Consider the following 23,461-nt stretch of genomic DNA (forward strand, 5'->3'; position numbering starts at 1 on the left):
AGACTTACTGTTGTCGAAGCAATTTGAGATTCCAAGTTTATTATTGAAGACTAGACTGTGATTATAGGCATGACTCACAGTGTGGATCCTCCACAGTGCTTGAGTTTCAGAGGGCAAGTGTTGGCATGTGGACAAAGACAGGGATGACAGGTAAACATCACTTATTGAAGTAGGGGAACTGTTTTCAGTCTCACCTGACCGAATCCTAAGGCTTTTTTAAATTCCCGAGTGCCTTTGAAAATTAATAATAAGTGTGTTTGAGGAATAAAAGCAGCACTGTTTTTATTTTGCATATTCCCCTAAACCAAAGCCAGATGACATATGGGTGCTGAGACCCTGGCAACTCTGGCAACCCGCAACTTAGTTCTCAGCATTACAGATCTACCTTCAAAGGATGAGTCCAGCAAGGGACATGGGAACTCATATGGAGAGGAGAAGACCACCAGCCTCTTCTTAGTTTGGTGCAGAATTTAAAGTGTTCTTCCAGGGGCACCTGGGTGGCTCAGTCGGTTAAGCACCTGCTTTCGGCTCAGGTCAAGATCCCAGGGTCCTGGGTTTGAACCCTACCTCGGGGAGCCTGCTTCTCCCTCTCCTCCCTGCTGCTGCTCTCTCTTGCTATCTGTCTCTCTCTCCAATAAATAAATAAAATCTTTTTTAAAAAATAAAAACAAATAAATAAAGTGTTCTTCCAAGAATGAAGACTTCATCTGTCCTATATTTGCTTGGGTCTTAACATACACAGACACACACACATACATAGAAACTACAAACCACACATTTCAGGGAGATGGAAGAACTCACATTTGGTAAAATTAAGCTAATAAGAAGATAATTTTCCAAATATAAGAAACTAAATTCTAAATTACTTGGCCAAAGAAATTTGCTGTGATCTTTTCTAGGACAGAGCCATCCCTCCATCATTTTATTTCCCCTTTTTTCCCCAGTATTCCCATCCTGATGGGATAACAGAACCCAAGAACTGGCTTACAAAGAAATACTCCCTCCATTTGTCCAAGGACACATTCCCAAGGAATTCAGATAAAGGGGCCTAGAAGGAAGAAGTGATATTAAAATACTTTGAGATTCACTCTTTGTTTATCCTTAAGACTCGTTCTAGTTTCCTTTTAGGCTCTGAGTAGATGCATAGGTTTTTATTTCACAGCTGGATTAAGAATTGCTGAGAATATGCATGGTTTCTTTTAAATGTGGAAGTCAAAGCATATGTGGAGGTCTCCCCATACTTTGGAGCCTGGAATCACAGTGATTATGATTCTAACTGCCTTAAAATAACCTGAAGCCTTTGCCTTGCCCTAGTTCATCCATCGACCGAGTGTTCGAGACTTGCTGTGGGTGGCCAGGTCTCTCATGCAGACTGGCGGTCCAGAGACCTTCACACAGCTGATGAGCATCCTGTCTGATCTCTTGTGTGGCTACCCAGAGGGAGGAGGCTCTCGAGTGTTCTCCTTCAACTGGTATGAAGACAATAACTATAAGGCCTTCCTAGGGATTGACTCCACAAGGAAGGATCCTATCTATTCTTATGACAAAAGAACAAGTAAGTTTTCTGAGTCATGTATATAAAATGGCGTCTCATGTTGGTGAAGCTGATGGTTTAACACTTCCAGGGAAACCCAGTCCTGGGGTTAAGTCGGTCTTGTTGAGGGGCCTTGGGCAGAGAGGCTTCTGCTCCCAGAAAGTCCATTTCCCCTTGTAGGAAATGGGCAGTGCTCCTAAAGAATTCTGGATATGAGCCACGGAAAGAACTGAGACCCACTTGGAAAGGGAACAGAGAGGACATTTCCCACTGATCTGATTGAACTAGGGTTAAGTTCTAGAGGAAGGGAAGAAAGATAAATGAGGAGACAATCCAGAGTTGCAAGCAAATCTCAGGTCAGAAGGGCCCTGGCAAGTAAACACGGCTGTGGGATGTTTTTACAAACACAGTGCAGTGAAAATCTGTGTGTGCAGTGCTGAGTTACATTCCAAATGGCAAGTCCCTGGCAAGCCATCTTTCCTACCTTTTATTATTTTGGGAGGGGGAGGCTTCTGTGGGGTAAAGGAAGGTGGGGTGGGGAAGAAATGCAACTGGGTGACCTTTGAGTTAAAAACTGAAAAGAGGCAGCAAGGCACGCACCAAAATTAGTTGGGCCCTAAGATAGCCCACATGACAAAGAAATTAAGTAGCTATGTGAAGGGAAATTATGGAGGCTAAAGCTGAGATTCCAAGGGGAGGCCTTGTTTGGCCTCTTGTCCCTTTCATGTGAGAATGGCAGTAATCCCAGGCAGGCTTCAGAGCCTCCTTCTAAAGCAGAATAAACCACAGGGCAAGCCCCATTCTTTGTTTCTCTGATGAGGCCCTTATTGAGATGCACTGTGGCATTTTGTTACTTACTAATGATGAGCTTGTTATTGGTGGGGTACAGCCTATTAATGTAGGTTATTTGTCAAATCCTCCAGCATCGAGTTGAATGAGACCTGTGATTTGAACACACTAATGACTATGTTTAGCTCTGAGCAACGGGGAGTTTCTATAAAATCTGCCCCTTCTTTCCTGGCAGCGACCTTTTGTAATGCACTGATCCAGAGCCTGGAGTCAAACCCTCTCACCAAAATAGCCTGGAGGGCAGCAAAGCCTTTGCTGATGGGAAAAATCCTCTTTACTCCAGATTCTCCGGCAACACGCAGAATACTGCAGAATGTAAGGTCCCAGCTGGTCTTGTCCTTTTTACCTTGGACCTCCCAGAAGAATGAGAGCGAGAGCGAGAGCGAGAGAGAGAGAGAGAGAGCACTAGCTCAGGAGCACGCGCCTGCTTGAGCTCTCATAGTCTCCTGGTAGCGAGCCTTATGTTTATTTTTTGCTTAGAGGAGTCTAGGGTTCCTCCCCCATCCACAGTCATCATTGGAATGCTTTGTGCCCTTGTCCCTGCCTGGGCCCTCCCTTCTCTACAAAACCTACGATGAGGTTTTCTTCCCCAGCGCCCGAATTTTTTCCCTAATGGAAGGGCTCACAGTTCTCTGAATCCTGGCTCCCCGGAAGAGACAAAGGCAGGAAGGGAGAAGAGCATTTCCTTACAGGGAGTCCAGATCTAGTTTTAATGAGGCTCTGGGACAATGACATCGTCAGTATTACATGTGTCTCTGAGATATTAAGAAACTAGATTCTGGCAGTGTGGATGCTAGGAAATAGCAGATTGTTCTGGGAAATATCAGTAGACTAGGAAGTAAAGACACTTCCTTGAAAACCCTTTCCTAAACACTGCGTGTTTATGACAGGAGCAGGGAAGGTACAATCAAAAGTTCTCTCTCACATTTTTCCTCCCTGTTCTTGTCTCTATCTGTCTCTGTCTGGTTTTAGGCCAACTCAACTTTTGAAGAGCTGGAGCGCCTTAGGAAGTTGGTCAAAGCCTGGGAAGAAGTAGGCCCCCAGATCTGGTACTTCTTTGACAAGAGCACGCGGATGGCCACAATCAGAGTACGGATGGCAGGGGGAGGGGGAGAGAAGGGCCAAGAAAATTCCATAAATTTCCTTTTCTCAGTAAAGGGTTGATCTGGAGTTGGATCAAAATATAATAAGCAGGGGCCAAAGGCACTAGTTCTGAGAGCTGTCCCCAAGTGGAGTCACTGACTTTGGGTGGGAAGTGTTTCTTGAATTCTGGGAGAAATTAAAAATTGATCAATGGCTTCCTGAAGTTTCTTGCTTTTTTGAATTCACTTGAGGGCCTCAGATTCAAAGGGACATCTCCCCAAGCGGCCAGCTCTGTAACTGCAAAGGTGGTTGAGTATGTTGTCTGCTGTCATTTCCAGTTTTGCAAAGCCAGGAGATCAGAGTCTTATATAGCAGGGATAATTAAAAGAGAACAACAACAAAAAAAAAACGTTAAAAAAAAAAAAAAAAAAAAAGCTTCCTATATTACCATTTTCCCTGTCCTTCTTTCCCAACCCCCAACATTCACATTTTCCTTCTATAGAGACCTGTGTATTCAGGGGAAATGGGATATAGATAGGCATGCCTTATCATGGAAAAAAACCCACTAGATTTTTAGGGAAGCTTAATGTGTATCCCTTTTCATTAAAAATTGGAAATGGCCTGAAAACAAGACCAGAGATCCTGTGGAATTTCTAAATACTGTGACTGTATTGCTTCCTCCCAAGGACACCCTGGAGAACCCAACAGTGAAAGGCTTTTTGAATAGTCAGCTTGGTGAGGAAGGTATCACTGCAGAAGCCGTGCTGAACTTCCTGGATAGGGGTCCTCGAGAGAGCCAGGCCAATGATGAGGCCAACTTCAACTGGAGGGATGTATTTAACATCACGGATCGCACCCTGCGCCTAGCTAGCAAATACCTGGAGGTGAGGCATCTCCTTTTCCCCACTGATGAACCAGGAATTCTCACAGCTCCCAAACAGAAGTGGATCCTGTTCCCTAATAGTTTATCCACACGTAAAACAGTTCCCTTTTCCCATGTCCGCCCTCCTCATGGCTCCCTGACTCCTCCTGGGCTGCTCCTCCTCCCTTGTAGCCTGTGAAGTAGTTGTGTCTGTCCTCCGCCCTCACTAGTGTGCCATAGATTCGATCATCATTGGCCAGAAACTGCAAGTTCTCAGGTCCCACTGTTTGCTGGAAACTCTCACCCCACAGCTTCTACAGGCGTATCATGCTCAATGTAGCTCAAAATAGATTTGTGTTCTCCTCCCCCATAGAACCTGTCTTCCTGAGGCATTTCCTACCCTGATCCCCAAATTATCAAGCCAGAGATTTGGGGGTCATCCTTAGTTACCTTTCTTCCTCACCTTCCACACAACAGCTGTTATTTATTGAAGGTTTCTTTGTGCCAAGGACTGTGCTCAGTGCTTTCCTACACAGTAACTCATTTCATCCTTGCCAGAGCTCCTCCATTAAGTGGTGCACTGTTATCATTCTTATTTTAACAGATGCAGAAGCTGAGGCTTAAAGAGGTTAAATAAGATCCCATTCCATAGCTGTTATGTGTAGCAGATCACATCCAGATCTGGGTGTGCCTGAATTCAGAGCCTGCCCTTCTGACCCCTCTGCTGCCTCTTTCATGTCCAGTCACTGAGGACAATTGTGCACCAGTTCCAACACATGATGGTTTTTCCCATACCACCAAGAGATTCTTCAACACCAGCTGGGTGTCCTGCAGTTCAACTCAATGCTGATGCTACCTGGAGATAACGTCAGGTCCCCTAGGTTAAGGACTCAGTCCCATGACACTGGTGCCCACCCCCACTTCAGACACCACCCCCACTTCTGCCCACAGGTTTAGATGGCAGGTTCCCATGACCCCTTCTTGGATTCAATTAATTTGCTAGAGTGCCTCACAGGACTCACAAACATTTTATGCATTAGATCACTGGTTTATTTTGAAAGGATATAACTCAGGAGCAGCCAAATGGAAGAGATATATAGGGCAAGGGATGAGAAAAGGGTGTGGAGCTTCTGTGTCCTGTCTGGACACACCACTCTCCCCAAATCTCCACATGTTCATCAACCTGGAAGCTCTCCAAACCCCATCCTTCTGAGTTTTCATGAAGGCTTCATTACTTAGGCATGGCTGGTTAAACCACGGCCATCAGTGATTGAACTCAGCTTCCAGCCCACTCCCCCCCCCTCCCCTCCAACCCTGTAATCACATGGTTGGCCCCTCTGGCAACCAGTCCTCATCCTTAGGTGAGGTCCAAAAGTCACCTCATGAACATAACAAAACACACCTTAATGGTGTTCATCGCTTAGGAAATTCTAAGGGTTTTAGGAGCTCTACCAGAAACAGACAAAGACCAAATCCATGTGTCTTACTATAAATCATAGTATCACACTGAGCTTTGTCTATCTCCTAGATATGTGTCAACTCCACCTCTTGCTTTTCAGGCTCTCTGAGTTCTGGAAGCGTTGTCATCTCTCTGCCAGCCTGTTCCAGTGGCTTCCTCCTGGGGCTCCAGGGTCCCATCTCTGTTGGCTCAGGCCTCTCTCCCCACTGCCACCAGAGCTGCATTTCAAACATGCATCTGCTGTCATCACTCTCATGCTTAAAATCTCACTGAGTTGGTCCCCAGGGAACACAAGTGCCTTCCACACCTGCCGCAGCCCGCCTGCCCAGCCGGCGCTCACTCGCACATCTGCTGCCCTGCCCCACCGGCCCTCTTGCCACCCTCAGACATACCCTGACTGCTCATGACTTTGCCCTTTGCAAATGCTGCCACTGATTACAGCTTCTTTGCTTAAACAAAAAAGAGAATTCATTGGTTGACCTAACCTGGAAGTTCCGGGGATCTAAGGACTGAATGCTGCCATGAGACCCTTGTGCCTTTCCATCTCATGGTTGTGCTTGCTTCTGCCCAGCTTCAATCTCAGCGAGGCCCTCTCCATTTGGTGGTGTGTCAGCTGCTCACAGCCCTTGGTGGTCAGCTTTACCCCCAGAAAGTCTGCAGAAAGAGGGAGTGGCTTTCCCATAGTATAAGCAATACTCCCAGACAGTTTTCTGATTGGCCTGGCTCTACCTATCTCTGAGTCTCCGGGGGGATCATGTACTATGATAGGGAGGTGTGGGTCATCCGCCCACCATGAGGTCAGGAAAGCAAAGTTAGCTTAATCTGAATCTCAGGGACTGGGCAGGATTACTGTGAAGTGGGGGAAGCTGTTTCCCCCAAAAGAAGAAACATAAGACAGAAAAGCCTGAAATGACTTTTCCTTCCCCATCTGTTGAGCTTCCATTCATTCATTCTTTGAAACTCAGCTCTCAAATGTCACTTCTGCTTTCACCATAAGTTTAGCCATTCACTCCTCTGAGCTTTCTCTACCACATGTGTCTCCATCCCTGGCCATGTCACCACCATCCACCTGCTGTGGTTATAACACACGCAGGGTTCTGGGAGGGGGTGTGGATGGGAGAGAAGAGCTCTACTGAATGGAGTTCAGTGGTTCTCACAGTGTTTTTGTTAGGTACATCAGGAGTAAAGAATATCTCTTGTCTTTTGTTTGACTTGACATTTGCTTGGTGACATAAAGGTCTCATTTCTTGTAGGATTATTTTTTCCATGTAGCTTGTGCTTCATGTAGTGCCAGGCACCCAACAGGTACTTAATATGTACCAACTGCTTAGATGGATAAGAATTCAGTTTCTAGAACCAGACTGCCTGGGTTCAAATCTCTGCTACTTGTGCTTCAGTTTCTGAATCTGTAAAATGGAGATATTAATAGTACTTACCTAATAGACTTGATTAACTGAGTTAATTCATGCAAAGTATTTGCATGACCAATGCCTGGAATATAGTAAGCACTTTAATACTAATTTATTAACAAAATACAAACCAACCAAAACTACTGCTTAAGAGGAGGACAATGACATTAGTGAAATCAGACCCAGCCACTGAGCTGTTCCTGATGCCCCTCAAGGGATTATGAGCTGCTAATTACATCCTGCCTCAGCCACCAGGATTCCAAGGGCCTTGCAATCCCATTAACCGAGCTAAGTGCTCCTAAGCAAAGGCCATGGTGGCCACCGGTCAGTGGTCTCCCGCAGGGGTTCCTAAGAGGGGTTTTGATGGAGGCAGAAGCCCAGCAGGTGATTATGATGAGGTTTCTGGTCTTCCTGCTCTTGCAGGGGTCAGAGGGAGGAGGAAACCAAGGGGATACTGAACTGAAAGGTGAATGTAGGAGGGGGAAATGTGCAGTGAGGAAGAAACCAATCATTGCAATTGGTCCTGGAATGTTCTGCTTTTATTCGTGTGCTTCAGGAAGTCTGGAATAGCCTTGGAGACCCTCCAGCTCCCATCCCATGGACTGCTCAATAGCAGACTGGGAGGAAAACTCTTCCCTGGTGGCTCTAAGTGTCTCTTCAGGACAGGGCAGCAAGTATGTTCCTTCACAGGCTTAAGACCTGACTGAAGCTCTCCTTTTCAGGAATATGCCTTGGACTAAAGAGGATTAAGAGCTTCCTCCTGGGTCAGTCTTGTTACCTACTTCCCTGCCTATTCCAAGAAAGAAAAAAAATCATTTCAGGACAGTTAAAGCAAAAACAGTCTTTTAAATGAAAATTATGTTGATCTAGGTCAATGTGGCACTCAGATGTGATATTGAACAGTAACAGAAGCTCTGAGAACTAAGAGCAAAGACCTTTAAGCCTTTGTCTTTATAGGAAAAGGGAATGATTCAATAGGTTTTCTCTTCAACTAATAGAAAAGCTAAATCCCCTTCCTTTCGACTTGAATGAGGCCTTAGTTACTGGACATTCCATTGAGTAGCCTGGAGAGTTCCCATTCCCCTGGAGCCGCCTTGCTGGGTCACTTACAGGCCATGCTAGGCCACTGAGTATAAAACCTTCTCACCTGTGCAGTGAGGACAAATGGACCTGAATCTCTGCTTCTTATGGACTATGTCACTCTAAGAAATTCACTTCACCTGCTAAAACTCAATTTTCTTATTGGTAAAATCCAGATAACACAACAGACCCCATAGAGTTGTTGTCAGGACAAAATGAGAGAAGTGTGCAGAGCACACACTTCATGCCATTGATAGTTAGGCATGTGTAAATTCTCAGCCTTGGGTTCTTGGCTGTTAGGTGGGGATGGTAATACCCTCCTTTCCAGGTGGCTGTGAAGGTGAACTGGGAGAGGGCTGGACGCATAGTAGAGATGCTCCATGCATGGCAGTTCTTCCCCTGAACCACATGAGTGTCTTCCCCTGAACCATAGACTAAGTAAAGTCTTTCTCAGATTGAAAAACTTTGTGTAAACATTAACCAGAGACTATGAAACTATTCTCTATATTAACCTTAGTGAATTGGCTTAGAATCAGGACTGCCAGACCATTCCTAAAAAGACCCAGCAGGATGGCCCTGCCCTGGGTGCCATTTTGTAACTTCTGTGAACAATGGTCTAGAAATTTTGCTATCCTCAGAGCACCAACTCAACAAGGGGCTTCTATAATTTCATTCATTCCATAATCACATTCTGTCTTTCCTCCGATCCCTTGCCCTTAGCAGGGAACAATAAAGAAATGAACAAAAGGCAGCCCTCCTACTGAGAAGGTGGTGGGCTAGGGAAAGCGGTAATGGTATTTGGGGAGCCCCACATTTCTAACATGTGGAGAGATTCATTTCTGCAGGCATTCAGATCATCCTCTTCCCCAAATTTAAGGAGACTGAAGACAAGTGAGTGTTCACATAGGTTAATCTCTTAAACTGGTATATGTATACTTTTATAGCCATAATTTATATGTGTCTTATCCACATATATTTTTCTTCTTGAGAAAAAAAAAATAGAAAAATTAACAAATTATTCCTCTGATTACCCTTTAGTTAAAACAAGCATACACACCCCTCCCCTTTGATTTCTTTGTTCAGTGAAAGGTTAGGCCTGGCACAGATGGAATACTATTTAGAATTCAGAATGTATTTAAATTACATTGTATATTTGAATTTCAGGTCTTGAATTTCGCATCAGGAAGCTACATTTAGCCAAATTTCAATATGAAAATACCTCTGATCAAGGCATAAAATTGTACTTTAACCAGTCACAACTACCCTTCCCTAAGTCTTGAAAAAACATGTATTCATTAACTGTTTTAGCCTCTGCTGTCTTCATAGTCAATATATGTGCATAGCCAATATTTATTATCTTCATGGTGATTATCTTGTTGATAAATTAGCAGTAGTGGGATTTTTTGGATTCATTTTCCTCTGTACCTTGCATGCTCCTGGCAATATGCCACCACCACCCAACCAGAATGTGCTCAAGGAGTATAATTTTCAGGCTGGCCTAAGAAAAAATAGGATTAGGAAGATAAAGCCACTGATTGCGTAATATCTTTAGAGTCAGATATATAGATATTTGTGGACTATCTACAGCTTTCTTCTGTTGATTTCATTGGCTCCAGTTATGCATTGGGAAGTTAGAAATCAGAGGAGAGGTAGAAAGAGTGCAGAAGTCTACACCACAAGAGCAGTGTTATTTCAAGGGCCATGAACTGGCTCATAAGCAGTGACCTTATTTTGTGCCTCTCGTCTCTCAGAAGAATAGAATGGAACTGAGGCAGGAGAATGTAGGTGAGGGGTGGGCTGGGGTCATGGGTGGAGGGAAGGGATATCGCTTCCCTTGTATCTGAGGCTTACGTGCCCTTTCATGCAACCCTCTTAATTGACTGCCTGTAGGCATAATTGTTTTCATTTTACAGAAATAAAAATGGAGCCTCAAAGAAGTTGACTAACTCACTTAACAGCACGGCAGATAAGTGGGGGATCCAGAATTGGAATCCAGACCTGTTTGGCTCAAATGAGGAAGTTCTTTCTCCTGTAATATGAGGGGCACATTAGTGGAGGCTCAGTATGTATTATTTGGATAAATTATATAATGAGTTGGATGAAGACAGCAATTATTTTGTAATACTCTGAATAACAGACACTATTCTGATTGGGTCTTTTCTGCATGGAAATAACTAGATTTAGAGTAGGAAACCAAAAAAATTTTAGCTGATTTGGTTATTCATATATTCGCATGCATTGAACTATCTACATCTGAATAAACACAAGTAATCCTGACCCCTAGAAGCTCACATTTTATTGGGAGAGATAAGCATGTTATTAAATAATGCCATATTAATGGTCTCTCAAAGGGCTACTAGAACAATAATTCAATCTGATGGAGTAGAAACAAATTGCACAAATCCAAATTCAAGTGTCACACATCCTCCAAGAACTGTCAGTTCTTCCTCCAAATTATCTCTGAAATCTCTGCTTCCTCTTCCTCTCCATGTATGGCCTCTTTACAGAGTCTGTACCATCTCTCCTAGCTGGTCACTGGACCTCCATTCTCTGCTGCTTCTGCTCAGCTCCCACACTGCCTCCAGTGGGATCTTTCTAAAACCCATCTCGCCATGACATTCCTGCTTAAAGCTCCTTAGTGATGCCTGGTTGCTGTAAAGGTGAAGTCACTCCCAGTCTAGCCCCTTCACGGGTCTTCCATATTGTGTGGGATGGCATGCTGCCCCAGGCCTCCCACCTGTGCAGGCAGATTCCTTGCCTCCTGCACCCTCTGGCTCCCCTTCAGGACTCAGCTCCTGTGTTTCAGGCCTTCTTCTACACACCATATTCATAGCCCTTGATAATTATTTGTTCCTACGCCTTCCTACCCCCATAGACCTGAGCCCCTTAAGGGCTGAAACTCTGTCTTATTTATCTTTTGATTTCCCATTTTATGTTAGTAGAGCTGCAGTGACATAAAGTAGACACCCATGCATGCCAAATTAAAACTGAAAATACATTTATGCTGGGTCTTAAAGACTGAACTTGCTGACTAAACAAGGCAGAAAGACAGTTTCAGACAGAAGGAAGAGCATAAGACCAGTGCAGAGGTGTGGCTGTAGCATCAGGGGAGTAGGTGGTAGGTGGGGGTGGGGAGGAGCAGTAGGGTCAGGAGATGTGACTAGAAAGGTCAGCTTTACCCTGCAGGCTATGGGACGCCATCTGCAGCACTTACTTATGGGTTCTGTGATTTGGGGCAACAGTGCTGTTCCACCACCTGAAAAATGAGGGCGACATCTTGTGCTGCAGTTTGGGGAGTGTTCACCGCTATGGTGGAACTGGCTATTTGCAACCAGAATGTGCTCTCTTTGGTCAGTGCCTGACTCTGTTGATTATGAAATACCCTTAATATAGTGACACTGACCTCCCAGAGTTGGTTGAATGATTTAACCAGAAAGCTTTGAGAGCTAGCGTCTTCTGCAGTTACCAGCCAGGTTATTGTGTCTTCCCTCGGACCCAATTAGGTAAGAAGCTTTACCTGGTGGCTTTGCCGAATGTGCATCTTGGCACCCCAACTTGACTTTTTGTTTCATTATTTATTTATTTTAGAAACAGACATATTTTAACAGCTGTGCATTTCCTGTCCCTTTGTTTTCCAGTCGTGGTGCATTTCCTCACTCTTTGTGGTAGAAGGTTTCAGATGTCTGTTTCACAGTGCCTCGTGTGTTAGATAAAATTTATGGTGGTGCCTTTGGCCTCTGTCTCACCATCCCAACCAACTCAAACAGCCCAAAGCAATTTTATTTAGTGGCTTTTTCCATGTGGTGGGAAATGAATCTTGAGTGTTAGAGCCTAGATCTGCCAGGAAATTCATTCTGGGATGTTTGCCCACATCCATTGGCATTTTTCAAAAGGAACCCCAGGTGTCTACATTAACACCAGCAGGACCACTTCAGGCCTCCATGGGCATTCATCAGCTGCTTTGTTCTCAGCCTAAGTATGGAAGTTAAAGATGTAAGAGGCAGGACTGTAGAGCCAACATCTCTAAGGGTGCAGCCCTCCCTTGTCCCTGGACTCACCCCTGACACGTCCTGGGTGGATTAGTCAGAATATGTCAGCACAGGGTGCCATTCCCCTTTGATTATCAAGTTCAAACAGAAAGGGAGATTCTTTCTTTCTTTGCCTCCACTGGGCAATGTTTTCCACTTAATATATAATTTAATTCATCTATTACTTAATGTGTTTGAATTTAGAGTCTGGCAGGTCAGAGTTGAAGAAGGAAGCCTGCTGCTACCGCAGCTTCTCCTCCCAAGGTGGTGTTTGATTTAGCGGTGTAAACAAATGACTGCATTCTCAAGAGGTCTTGAGCACAGCTGCCTGCCCTGGAGAGAGCTCGAACCTCTTCCGCTGGGGTGAACTCTGCTTCCTGGGGAGTATCAGCAAAACAACTGACAAGGAAATGTAGGACTTGTGTGGACTTCAAATAGCAGTGGCCCTGCCACCGGCGTTTGGCTACAGCAGTTGGGAAATGAGGGGAACAGGGAAATCTCTCTTTTTTCTGCCCTTTGCTAGCATAGGGCATTGTAATGGTTCTCTTTCAGATTCTGAACTCTGGTTGCAAAATTTGCCCAGAATTTGCCTCTGAGGCCATAAGACACTGTCTTTTTATTCACTGAAGGTGCCCTTTGAATTTTTTCTCATTGGCAGTGCTATCTTTATGTTGAGCCCCCTAAACTAGCCTTCATATCTACCTACATTATTCTTCCCTAACATCCATGACCATACGGTTTCTCTCTGTGTAGAACCGTACAGCTTTTATAGATTGACTCCATGGCATCAGCCTTGTTAGAACCTACTGTGTTTTCACTTGTAAGCTAATCATACCAGACCAAATATGTCAAAATCCATGACCCACAATATGGGTTTAGTCATTCATCTTTGCCTCTCAAACACACTCATGCACATACATAAATATACATGACTGTTAGCCAAGATTTTAACTTCAGGGACCAGAGCAAGTACCCCACAGAGAATGAGGCCACTTTCTTTGAGGGAGGTGACCTCCCCATGAGAATGCAAGGGTACATCATGAGTCATACCTCAGAGTATGACCCAGGAACTTCTGAGTTATGTCCAAAGCAGCTTCCATAATTGCTGTGCCTTTACTTCAGGGAGATTTGGTGAGGATGGCATTCTGGATGATCTTCATAAACCCTTCCTCTGGGTAGAGTTGTCTGACTTTCACTTAATGGCCAATCAGCAGCTAGGGAACACCAGTGATTTAGGACTCACCCCCATCCCTCACCCCCATCCCTATCCCTATTGTCCAGGTGGGACATGGGGCTTTGACTTCAGTCTATAGCGTTGTTCTAACCAGCTGAGATGCTGTAGATCAGCTTGGGATCAGCCATATTATTTAAAGAAAGTAACTGCCTTCCTCCCAGACAGCTGTCACAAATGAAAGGTAACCTGGCAGGGCTTAAAAGCCATTAGACCCTGTTGACTTTAAAGATATTTTGCAAAAACAGTAATAAAAATGGTATTTATCAAGTTCTCATTATTTGTGAGACAGTTTAATATCCTCCAGAGGAAGGTTGCCTTGTTATGCCTCCTCAGCGAGCTTGGAGTGATCACTGTAATTGGCCTCATAAAGTGGTGGTGAGGGCTCAAGGGCTCATACGACCAGAGCACTTGGGCCAGTTTGGGTGCATAGTGAGCACCAGCTTTTATTCTTACCGGGAGGCACTGGCTGGCCCTTCTCAAACACTGTCATGTGATCCTTAGAACACACCTACGAGGTAGCATGTATCTTAGTTGTGCAGATAGGGAAACAGACTATACAGTTAGAAAACAGCAGAGTGGGGATGGCATTCAGGGCTGTCTGTCTCTTCAACAGTACGCCATACCACTTTCCAAGATGGGGAAAGGTTAACCCAACTTTGAAAATGGGTCAGATGTTTCAGGATAGAAATGAGTGTTTGAGAACCTTTTAAGTTTTGTTTTTTTCACAGAGTATCAGGGTACCAATCTAGGGGGACACAACAGGAAACATGACTGTGAATCAGCTGCCTGATAAAACAGCCAGGATGGAGCCCACGTCATTGTGGGGCTCCACAATGTCATTGAAAACATCAGCTGCTTATTCCAGTATGGATTTCCCTTTAAGACATGAAAGGAGAGTTCAAAGAGCTCGATGGCTCAGAAAGCTAAATTATTAAAATACATTTGTTTTTATTAACTTTTTTGCTTCAGTGAGAATTATACTCTCATTAACATTCTACCAAAAACTCACTTTTCACTAATTATTCCTAGTTTATCCTCTGAATCCAAGATGCACAGGAATTATGTTCAAAATACGGTAGTAAAGCTGTATTTCTTACAGCAATCAAGACTTCTAAATTTAAATCAATTCAATTCAGTAAACACTCATTGAGTCCTTTTCATGAGAAAATGCTCTTCCAGAGACCACACTGAACTAGAATGGCCCCTGACCTCCAGGAACTTAACTGTCTCTAGAGCTGTGGTGACCTGCACAGTAACCAGGGACCGTGTGTGGCTATTTAAATATTGATTAGAAAAATTCAGTGCCTCAGATGCACTAGACACATTTCAAGTGTTTGACAGCTGTTTTGAGTCACTGGTTACCATATTGGATAGGGCAGATATAGAACATTTCCACCATGCAGAAGGATCTGCTGGACACTGCTGCTCTACTGGACGGGGCAAGATATCTTCCTGTTCAGGAATTCCGTTGCTCTGACTTTGTGGTTGGAGTGTGGCTTACTCTTAGAGTAACATGGGGAAACAGCACCACCCTTCAGACTTGACATTTGAAGACATGGATTCAGATTCTGCTCCTGACCTATATTGACCTTGGGCAAGGCCCTTTGTCCCTCTGATGCCAGTTTCCTTACCAGTAAAGCAAGGACATCAGATCACAAAACCTCTCTGACTTCTGTCCAAATGCTCTGTGATGCTTAGTGAATTGGTAGAATATTCTGTGTGTGTGTGTCATAATGTACCACAGCTAAAAGAAACTACGAAGAAGAATTTCCATCTCCAAAATAATTTTTTCATTTTAGAAATTTAATTTCAAATTCAATTTAATTTAAATTCAAACTCAATACTAAAATTCTATACATGAAGACCTAAACTTGCTAAACTGATTTATTTATTTATTTATTTTAAGATTTTATTTTTAAGTAATCTCTACACCCAACACGGGGCTTGAACTCATAACCCCAAGATCAAGAGTCCCATGCTCCATTGACTGAGCCAGCCAGGTCCTCCCAAACTGACTTTTTTTTTAATGAGATTCTTTTATTATTCATTTTCGTAGAACAAGGTTTCCCCAGAGGAAACTTAAACGTGTTTCTTTTTCTTTCTTTCTTTTTTTAATGTACTCTAGCAGTTTAGTTTTAATGCTTCCTTGCGCAAGCAGGTTGCCAATTCTCTGTCCCCATAGTGTGCTGTTAAGTACTGACGAATGCTGGGAACCAGGCCCTTGGTCTTCAACTGTGGTGAAAGTCTATATTCCCCACCAAAAAAGATGAAAAACCAAAAACCATAAAATAGCAAACCCTGTGTTATTTCTAGAAAAAAAATAAACCTGTATGAAGGACTTCCGGTGTCATGAGGTACTTAAGTCCTTTATCTCATTAAAGGACTGACCAGTGTGAGGCTGGGGGATGCCTGTTTGCAAAGGGAGAGCTGGGTAAAGAGAATTTCTTGTTTTTCTTAATTCTATGGAATGTGACTACACTTACTGGTATTTTTTAAAGAAATTCCACTTCCATTTAAAATACCTGTCTTCTTAGTATGGTGTCACTTAAGCCTTGGCCCTCTGTATTTTCTCATTACCTGTGTTCCTCTTTCCCATATTAGCTGGAACACTAACGGTTTCTTTTGTTTTCTTTCTTTTCGTCTAGAAGACTGAGAACATTACATGGGACCTGTTCCCAGGATATGGAGCCTGAGGTGGGACAGTTTAGTTCAGGAGGCCCAAAGAGGGTGGGTTGGCAGTCCTTTTTGTTCAGGTCCAGCTCCTCAGCACAGTGAGGCTTCTGGCTCACCCTCTGAGGTTGCCTGAGGGGGACTTAGCAGTGAGGGGGTGGGTGAAGGAATTGGGCTTGCTTGCTTCTTACCAGGGCAGCGGGAGCTCAGTCCTCTGATCACCTCCTTATGACCTGCCCACCTTCCTTGCTTCTCTGCTTCTCCTGGTATGAGTTGTGGGATCAAATGAACTAGAGTTTGACCCCTACTCCACCACTTTGGGGAAATGACTCAGCCTCTTGGGGCCTGAGTTCCCTGGGCTGCAAAGGGAGGATAAATAATAACTGTACTCTCCTACTCTACAGGACAGTTGGGAGCACGTGGACGGCAGTGGAGCAGGCTGGACCCGTGGCTCCTGGTATGGGGGGAGAAGTCTGGGCCTCTGGAAAGTGGGAAGGGAATCCAGGGCCAGCCACTTGCTAGCTGTATGACCTCTGGCAGGTGTCCTAGAGTTCAGTTTCCTCTTCAGTAAACTGAGGATTCCAGGTAACTCACAGGCTCTGCGTGAGATAATGTGTTCCTTCAAGCCTGTGTTACAACAGTCTTCTAACCAAGCTTCCTGCTTCCCCTCTTGCCCCCACCAGTGATTGTTTGGAAACACAATTGGATCTCACATGTCCTACCCTTGCTTAAAACCCTCCACTGGTTTCTTAGGGCCCTTTTAGAATTTGCCTGGAAATCTCCTGGTTTTAGCACGGAAAGCCTCGTGTCCTAGGAAGCCCCTTGTTGGTTGATCACACTGCAAGTCCAGCAGGGGCAACTGATATGGTCCCCAACCACCTTCCTAGTGCTCACCTCTCACCGCTCACCTCTAGTTACTTCTACTTCTCCGCACAGTGCAAAGACCTAAGGAGCATTCAACACAATGCTAATGCCCTGGCCCTGCCTTTTGAGAGTCTGATTTCATTGTTAGGAGTGGGCCCTGAGAGTAGGTGTCTTTTTACGGCTCCCCAGTGGTTCTACACACAGCCAAGGATGGGAACCATGGCTCTCTTCTTACAGGTCTCCAGACATCCCATGTGTTGTTCTCTGTGCAGGAGCTGACCTTCCCCCTTGTCTCTTCCCTTGGCTAATTCCTTCTCATCCTCGTCCTACTCAGGAGTTCCTTCCTTCAGGCAACCCTCCTGCACCCCTCCAGGTAGACTTAGCTACCGATGGGCTCCCAGACTACTCTGGGCTTGCTTTCAACAGAGCCCCATCATTTTGCATTATGATTGTTGGTTTACTCCACACCTCTCCCTCATTAGGTCTAGAGTTTCTTTCGGGAAGAGATTTTATCTTCCCTCCTTGTATCCCTGGAGCCAAGCAGGCTCTGGCACATTACAGGCCTTCAGTAAGTATTGGGTGAACAAATTAATCAAGACAAGGCCATCTGACCTCTTGTGAGTTACATTCTAAGAAAGAAACATTGACACAATAACCCTAGTGTATTATAGGAACAAGAGGTTAAGGAAAAACCAGATCCCAGTATAGTCTAATACTTTAACAAATCTATAGATTTCTTGGACAACCCCCAATATTCAAATTAAAAGAAATTCTTAGTTTTACTTTTCTGTAGGTAATGATTTTTTTCTCTTCCAGTGGAGAGAAAGAAGATCTATTAGGAAATTCCTCTCCCACCCACATTACCTGTCAGAACTGTGACTGGAAATGATTTCTCTGACTAAATCGTTTTGGCTCTCTGTTATTTTCTTTCTTCCTCCTTGTTCTTCCCTCAGCTGGCCATTATTGTGTGTTTGCAGGGAGGCAGGAAGGTTCACTGCTACAGCTGCTTCTCTCTCTCTCTTTAAAACTCTTTTATCGGCTTGCTTTCTGATCTTCAAAGCAGCCTGTATCCAGTGTGACCCCACTCCCTTGCCTCCCCATGCTGGGGAGTGAGAGCTGGGAGTCTTTTTGTCATTTTGAATACTTGCATATTTAGACACCCTCGGACGGCCCTCACCAAATCTGCAGGGATGAGAGCAAGTCAGTGTTTGTAAACCCCCTTTACCCCCAAATCTAGACCCAGTGACAGATTGACACCAGACTCCACAGTTAAGCAAACAGTAAGTTTCTAGATCTCCTTACATTTGACTCATCCCCCGGGGGCAGCAGCCCTTATCCCCTGCCCTTTTTTTGCAGTTGAGTCTTTGCCGTTAGTGTTCTTCACATGCTCTCAACCTTTGTGATTATCTGCAGTGCTTGATCCTGGATAAGTTTGAAAGCTATGATGATGAAATTCAGCTCACTCAACGAGCCCTGTCTCTGCTGGAGGAAAACAGGTTCTGGGCTGGTGTCGTGTTCTCTGACATGTATCCCTGGACCAGTGTCCTACCACCCCACGTGAGGTACAAGATCCGGATGGACATCGATGTGGTGGAGAAAACCAATAAGATCAAAGACAGGTGATGTCTGGCCCTGCGCATCCCTAGGAATGTATGTGGCAAGGAGCAGGGGCTCCTCTGGGCTCAGGTCCCCATCTCCTTGTAGGGACGGGAAGGTTACTTGGAAAGGCACAGAAACACTTGGGTATCAGAGAGCTAAGCTCCCTAACCAGTTGGCTCTGTTAGTTGTGGAACCAACAGAGCTCGGTTACCCTGTTGTCATTCCCTCAATTTAGCACTTGTCCCTGGCTGGCCTTTGGGCAATTTGGGGATGGAAACCTCTAGGTATTGAATTATCTTCACGTAGAGGTTCTGCAAATGAGGTGTCTCCAAAGTCACTGGGAAATTACATTTGGTACAGAGTGAGGGATTGAGACAGGACTCGGCATAAAAATCAGTACGATTAAGTTAAGAAGAGATGAGATATTTTATAAAGTTCAATGTAGAGTCCTTGAATTAAAGCAATTACAAGTCACTGTGGCTAATATTTGTAACTGAGATTTAAACTGTGAACTAGAAAATAGAATCACTTTGGAACATTTTAGGGGTGAGGTTTTAAGAGAGTGAGTTTCGAGTCCCCTTGTGCTTGTGAAGTGTCAGTAAGCTGTCCATTCCCATTCACATCCATTGTCCCTCCCTTTGGGTTCTTTGTAGGTACTGGGCTTCTGGTCCCAGAGCTGATCCCGTGCAAGATTTCCGATATATCTGGGGAGGGTTTGCCTATCTACAGGACATGATCGAACAGGGGATCACAAGGAGTCAGGCCCAGGTTGAGGTTCCAGTTGGAATCTATCTCCAGCAGATGCCTTACCCCTGCTTCGTGGATGACTCGTAAGTCAGAGGCTTCCAATCTCCCTCCCAGACACACTAATCAGGTTGCTGGGGTGGAATGGGAGTACTCCCCAGGCTTCAGTCTCTTTGGAGAGAAACCCAGGGAGTGGGGCCAGCTTGAAGAGAACGGAGCTCTGAATGAGGAGCCGGCTTCTCCCAGACTCCAAGCAGGACCAGATGGGCAAGTGAAATGGCAGGGAGAAAGTAGTTGGTGTTGTGGGTGGAAAAGGGAAGGTGAAAATAAAAGCAAGGGAAGTGAGGTTGGGAAAGGGGACAAAGGCTTTTTAAGTTTCCACTACGTAGTATGTTTGGTATGTGGAAGAGTTCTGGTCAGAGTGTTTGCCCAATGATTGCCAAATCAGCAAATTAGGACTCTGCATTGCAAGTAGGTCTGGTTCCTAGGAGCCTCAGAATAATGCAGCTCCTTCCCTAATTAACATTCCCATGGTGCATGCTTAATGAGAAGGTAGAGGAATGTGTTGGATGAGATGGAACCCTCCCTTCCTGCCCACCCCACCCCCACCCCCAGGCCTGTACATCTGTTGGCCAATAGCGAGCTAAGCAGGTAGCATATTATTTTCTGAACGTGTATTTGGGGCGTGATAGAGGGACAGAGAGGAAGAGAAGACTAGGTGGGCTCATTTACCAGGGTGGATGGGGGCAGGAATATCACCAGGACAGGAGCAGAGACCTACAACTGGCTTAGGGTTCAACTTTTAGAAAAAAAAAAGGGAAGTTCACCATAGTGCGCGTTGTGTCAGTGGGGTTCAGGGAGGAGAGAAACATTCACAGCCTGAAGAAAGGAAAAGTCAAATTGCTACCTGACAAACAGTTAAGATAAAGCCCAGTATGGGCACAGGAAACCCTCTCTCCACACCCTAGTCCAATTGGTTCTCCTTCCTCAGCTCTACAAAAGACTAAAGAGATGCAACTGCAGGTTGTTCTGCAGTCAGTTTGGGTTTGGACGATAAATGGAGATGGGACGGGGAGCCAAGGGCAAAAGCCCAGTTCCACATTTAGGATCAGAATGGGAGTGTCTGGCAGGGTAGTGGGGTACACAATAAGGAGACAGTGGGGAGTCTAGCCATTTAGAGTGCAAGAGCCCTCTAGTGGCAGGTCGCAGAAGTGCAGGCTTTATGAATTTCTGGTTCTCTTCTTAGGGCCATCTTGAGAACCCTCCCACACTGGAATCAGCCCTTCCTGTGACAAACAACAATTTTCACTACATAATAATCCCCAGGGCTTTACTAGCACATCAAGCACAAGGAACATATGCATAAAGTTCACAATAAAGTAATTCCAGAATATCAAATCTATCCTGCTTGGTAGAATGTATATCTATGGGATTACTCTACCGGTACATGGCTGGTGGAGTTAGTCGCTATTGGATCACTGATTGATTTATTGATGGGTCATTTGCCTTCTGAAAGTGCCACACTGAATAGTTATTTTGTGCCTCTTCCTGCATAACTGCAGTTTGATCCTCTGGGATAGATAGTGCTAAGAAGGCTGACACCCCTGGGGAGCTCAATTATTGCTCTCACCACCAACACCAGTTCCCTTTGTTTGTGGTTCTCCTTCTTGGACTTAAGTGTCAGTTAGCATGTATCTATTCCAGTCACAACCACATCATCAAGTTTGCAGTTCTTTCCTGCGTGATCTTACAAGAAGGTCTATATGGTGTAACCTACAGAATACAATTTTATTTTACACATATAACTTGTAGAGCATTCATCTGGGCTAACCAAAAAGCTACCATCTTGCTCTAAGGAAAAAGTAATCCTTCAGGGCAGAGTGCAATGTATTAGAAGATTCAAGCCCATTGAATGCCCAGTGGGATTTTCTGCCTTTCCCTCCATCTGGGCTTTGTTCTCAACACATCCAACCAACCAGCATTTACTCCACCTCTACCAGGTACAGGGCATTCTACTATTCTGTTTCTCTCCTCTTGCTTCAGTTTTATGATCATCCTGAACCGCTGTTTCCCTATCTTCATGGTGCTGGCCTGGATCTACTCTGTCTCCATGACTGTAAAGAGCATCGTCTTGGAGAAGGAGTTGAGACTGAAGGAGACCTTGAAAAATCAGGGTGTCTCCAATGCAGTGATTTGGTGTACCTGGTTCCTGGACAGCTTCTCTATCATGTCAATGAGCATCTTCCTTCTGACCATATTCATCATGGTAAGCCAGATAGAAAAGGCCCAGGAAATTTTGAATAATGTTGTACCTCCCACTTTTCCTCCTCTTAATGAACACGTGCCTGCATTAGTCATCTGGCCATCAAGGATAGCCTCACATGTAGCTACCCAGCCATTTCAGCCAATGTGGCACATGCAGCTGCCCAGTCATTTCAGCCAAGGTGGAAAATACTCAGAGGACCCCCACCCCAGGAGCCCCGGTATGTTCCCCACTCCCACTTCCTGCCCAGGGAGCCACAGTCCACATAGATTATCTAGCCCCATTCCTTGGACTACCTGGAGAAGCTGCTGTTAGGAGAGCCCAGTGCAGCATGATTGTATGTGCAAAGGGTTCTCTCTTTCCAGACATAGAAGAAATGAGTACAAAGAGTGTTTTCCTGGGATTACTGTCTCAAGCAGCAGCTGGGGTTGGAATGTGAAAAGCCTTTTCATTGTATTAGGAGAGCAGAACTAGACGGTTTATTAATTACCATCATGGTCACACCATTCATGGCTTGACCAAAGGACATTCTGCTGTCTTAAAAGTCTCCAAAGTGTTTTAAAGGACAGAACTTAGAGTCTGTCCTTTCTCAGCGGTAGGAATTTTTATAGCTGCAGGCAGCATGCAAAGGTCCATCATCTGCAAACCTGCAGCTCCCTCACAAGCTAGACTTGAAAATAATCCATTATTTCATAATATGTTCTTTCCCTCCATTTTTAGTTCCTCCACAGTAGATGATCTTTTGTACTTGTTAGACAATAAGCTCATAAATTTGGGTAGTTTTTTATATTTATTTGATGGGATTTGGTATAAACTTCAGACTTTAGGCTTTGCAAGCTCCTGTTATGGTGTTATCAAGCTTGTTTTGTTTTTCTACGATTGTCATATTAGTGCCCCTCTACACTAAGCAATATGTGTGCTGAACAATAGACTCTGGCTAAGTGTGTCCCATCCCATGTTGGACCATACTGGTGCCAGGAATGTTCCATCACATATCCTGTCCATCCAGCAGATATTCAGTTAAACCAAATCCTACTCCTTCTCTTCGCAGTAAAATGTACTAATTCTGAAGGGTTTTGTTTTCAGCCTTAGTCAAACCCTGTGCTAGAGCCCTATCAAAACCAGTGCTGATATAGAGGTCATTCTGCTCAAGCAACCTAGCTTTAAATTTGTGGCTTCAAATTTGCTCCTTGAGATCCACAAAGATGGGGAGAGAAGCTGTGCTCCTTGTCTTCTTCTAGTGGTCCCTTATTCCTTCCCATCCTTCAGTCTGCCCCTTTTTCCATTTCCAAGATGTTTTGTGTCCTCCGAATTAAAGGAGTCAAAATGCGTAAGTGTCTGACTTATGCAAAGTGCATAAACATGTATGATATCCTGCAATGTCTGTTAAGTGACATTGAGAGCTGCCTTCCTAAGAATGAGCATTAAGACTTCAAAGCTTTTAGGACGTGAGGTAAAGAATGTTCACCAAGAGTTTCTTGCACAAAGGGGTTTCTCCTTGTGGGAACCAGAACATTGTTCCAGTGATGACGGAAACAGAGCTTTGCACACAAAATAGGATTCCTTAGAATGACGCTCCCATCTTTGCCTTGTCCTTCCTTCCCACCTTAACTATGCAGGAAAGAAGCTGGAAGCTGGGACAATGGGAAGGTTCCAGTTATTCAAACTATTAGGAACAGAAAAGACAAGTGGTCATTAGAGGAAGCCAAGGCCTGTGAGGCTGTTGGGTCAGCCCAGTGACTTTCTTTCATCTCTGCCTGAAGTCACTGAGAGACTATATGGG

At 44.7% G+C, this 23,461-nt stretch overlaps 1 protein-coding gene across 1 annotated transcript in view; it reads left to right on the top strand.

Moving 5' to 3' along the window:
• ABCA4 (ATP binding cassette subfamily A member 4) overlaps positions 1–23,461 on the top strand; it is a 132,682-nt gene that overhangs the window by 34,603 nt on the left and 74,618 nt on the right. The window contains exons 8-14 of the mRNA XM_032423312.1: positions 1,315–1,555; positions 2,559–2,698; positions 3,356–3,472; positions 4,153–4,350; positions 18,486–18,691; positions 19,325–19,501; positions 21,459–21,681. Coding sequence (XP_032279203.1) covers positions 1,315–1,555; positions 2,559–2,698; positions 3,356–3,472; positions 4,153–4,350; positions 18,486–18,691; positions 19,325–19,501; positions 21,459–21,681 — 1,302 coding nt within the window. The remainder of the gene's footprint in view (positions 1–1,314; positions 1,556–2,558; positions 2,699–3,355; positions 3,473–4,152; positions 4,351–18,485; positions 18,692–19,324; positions 19,502–21,458; positions 21,682–23,461) is intronic.

Source organism: Phoca vitulina, unplaced genomic scaffold (assembly GCF_004348235.1).
Source record: "Phoca vitulina isolate PV1807 unplaced genomic scaffold, GSC_HSeal_1.0 scaffold2, whole genome shotgun sequence".
Taxonomy (NCBI): domain Eukaryota; kingdom Metazoa; phylum Chordata; class Mammalia; order Carnivora; family Phocidae; genus Phoca; species Phoca vitulina.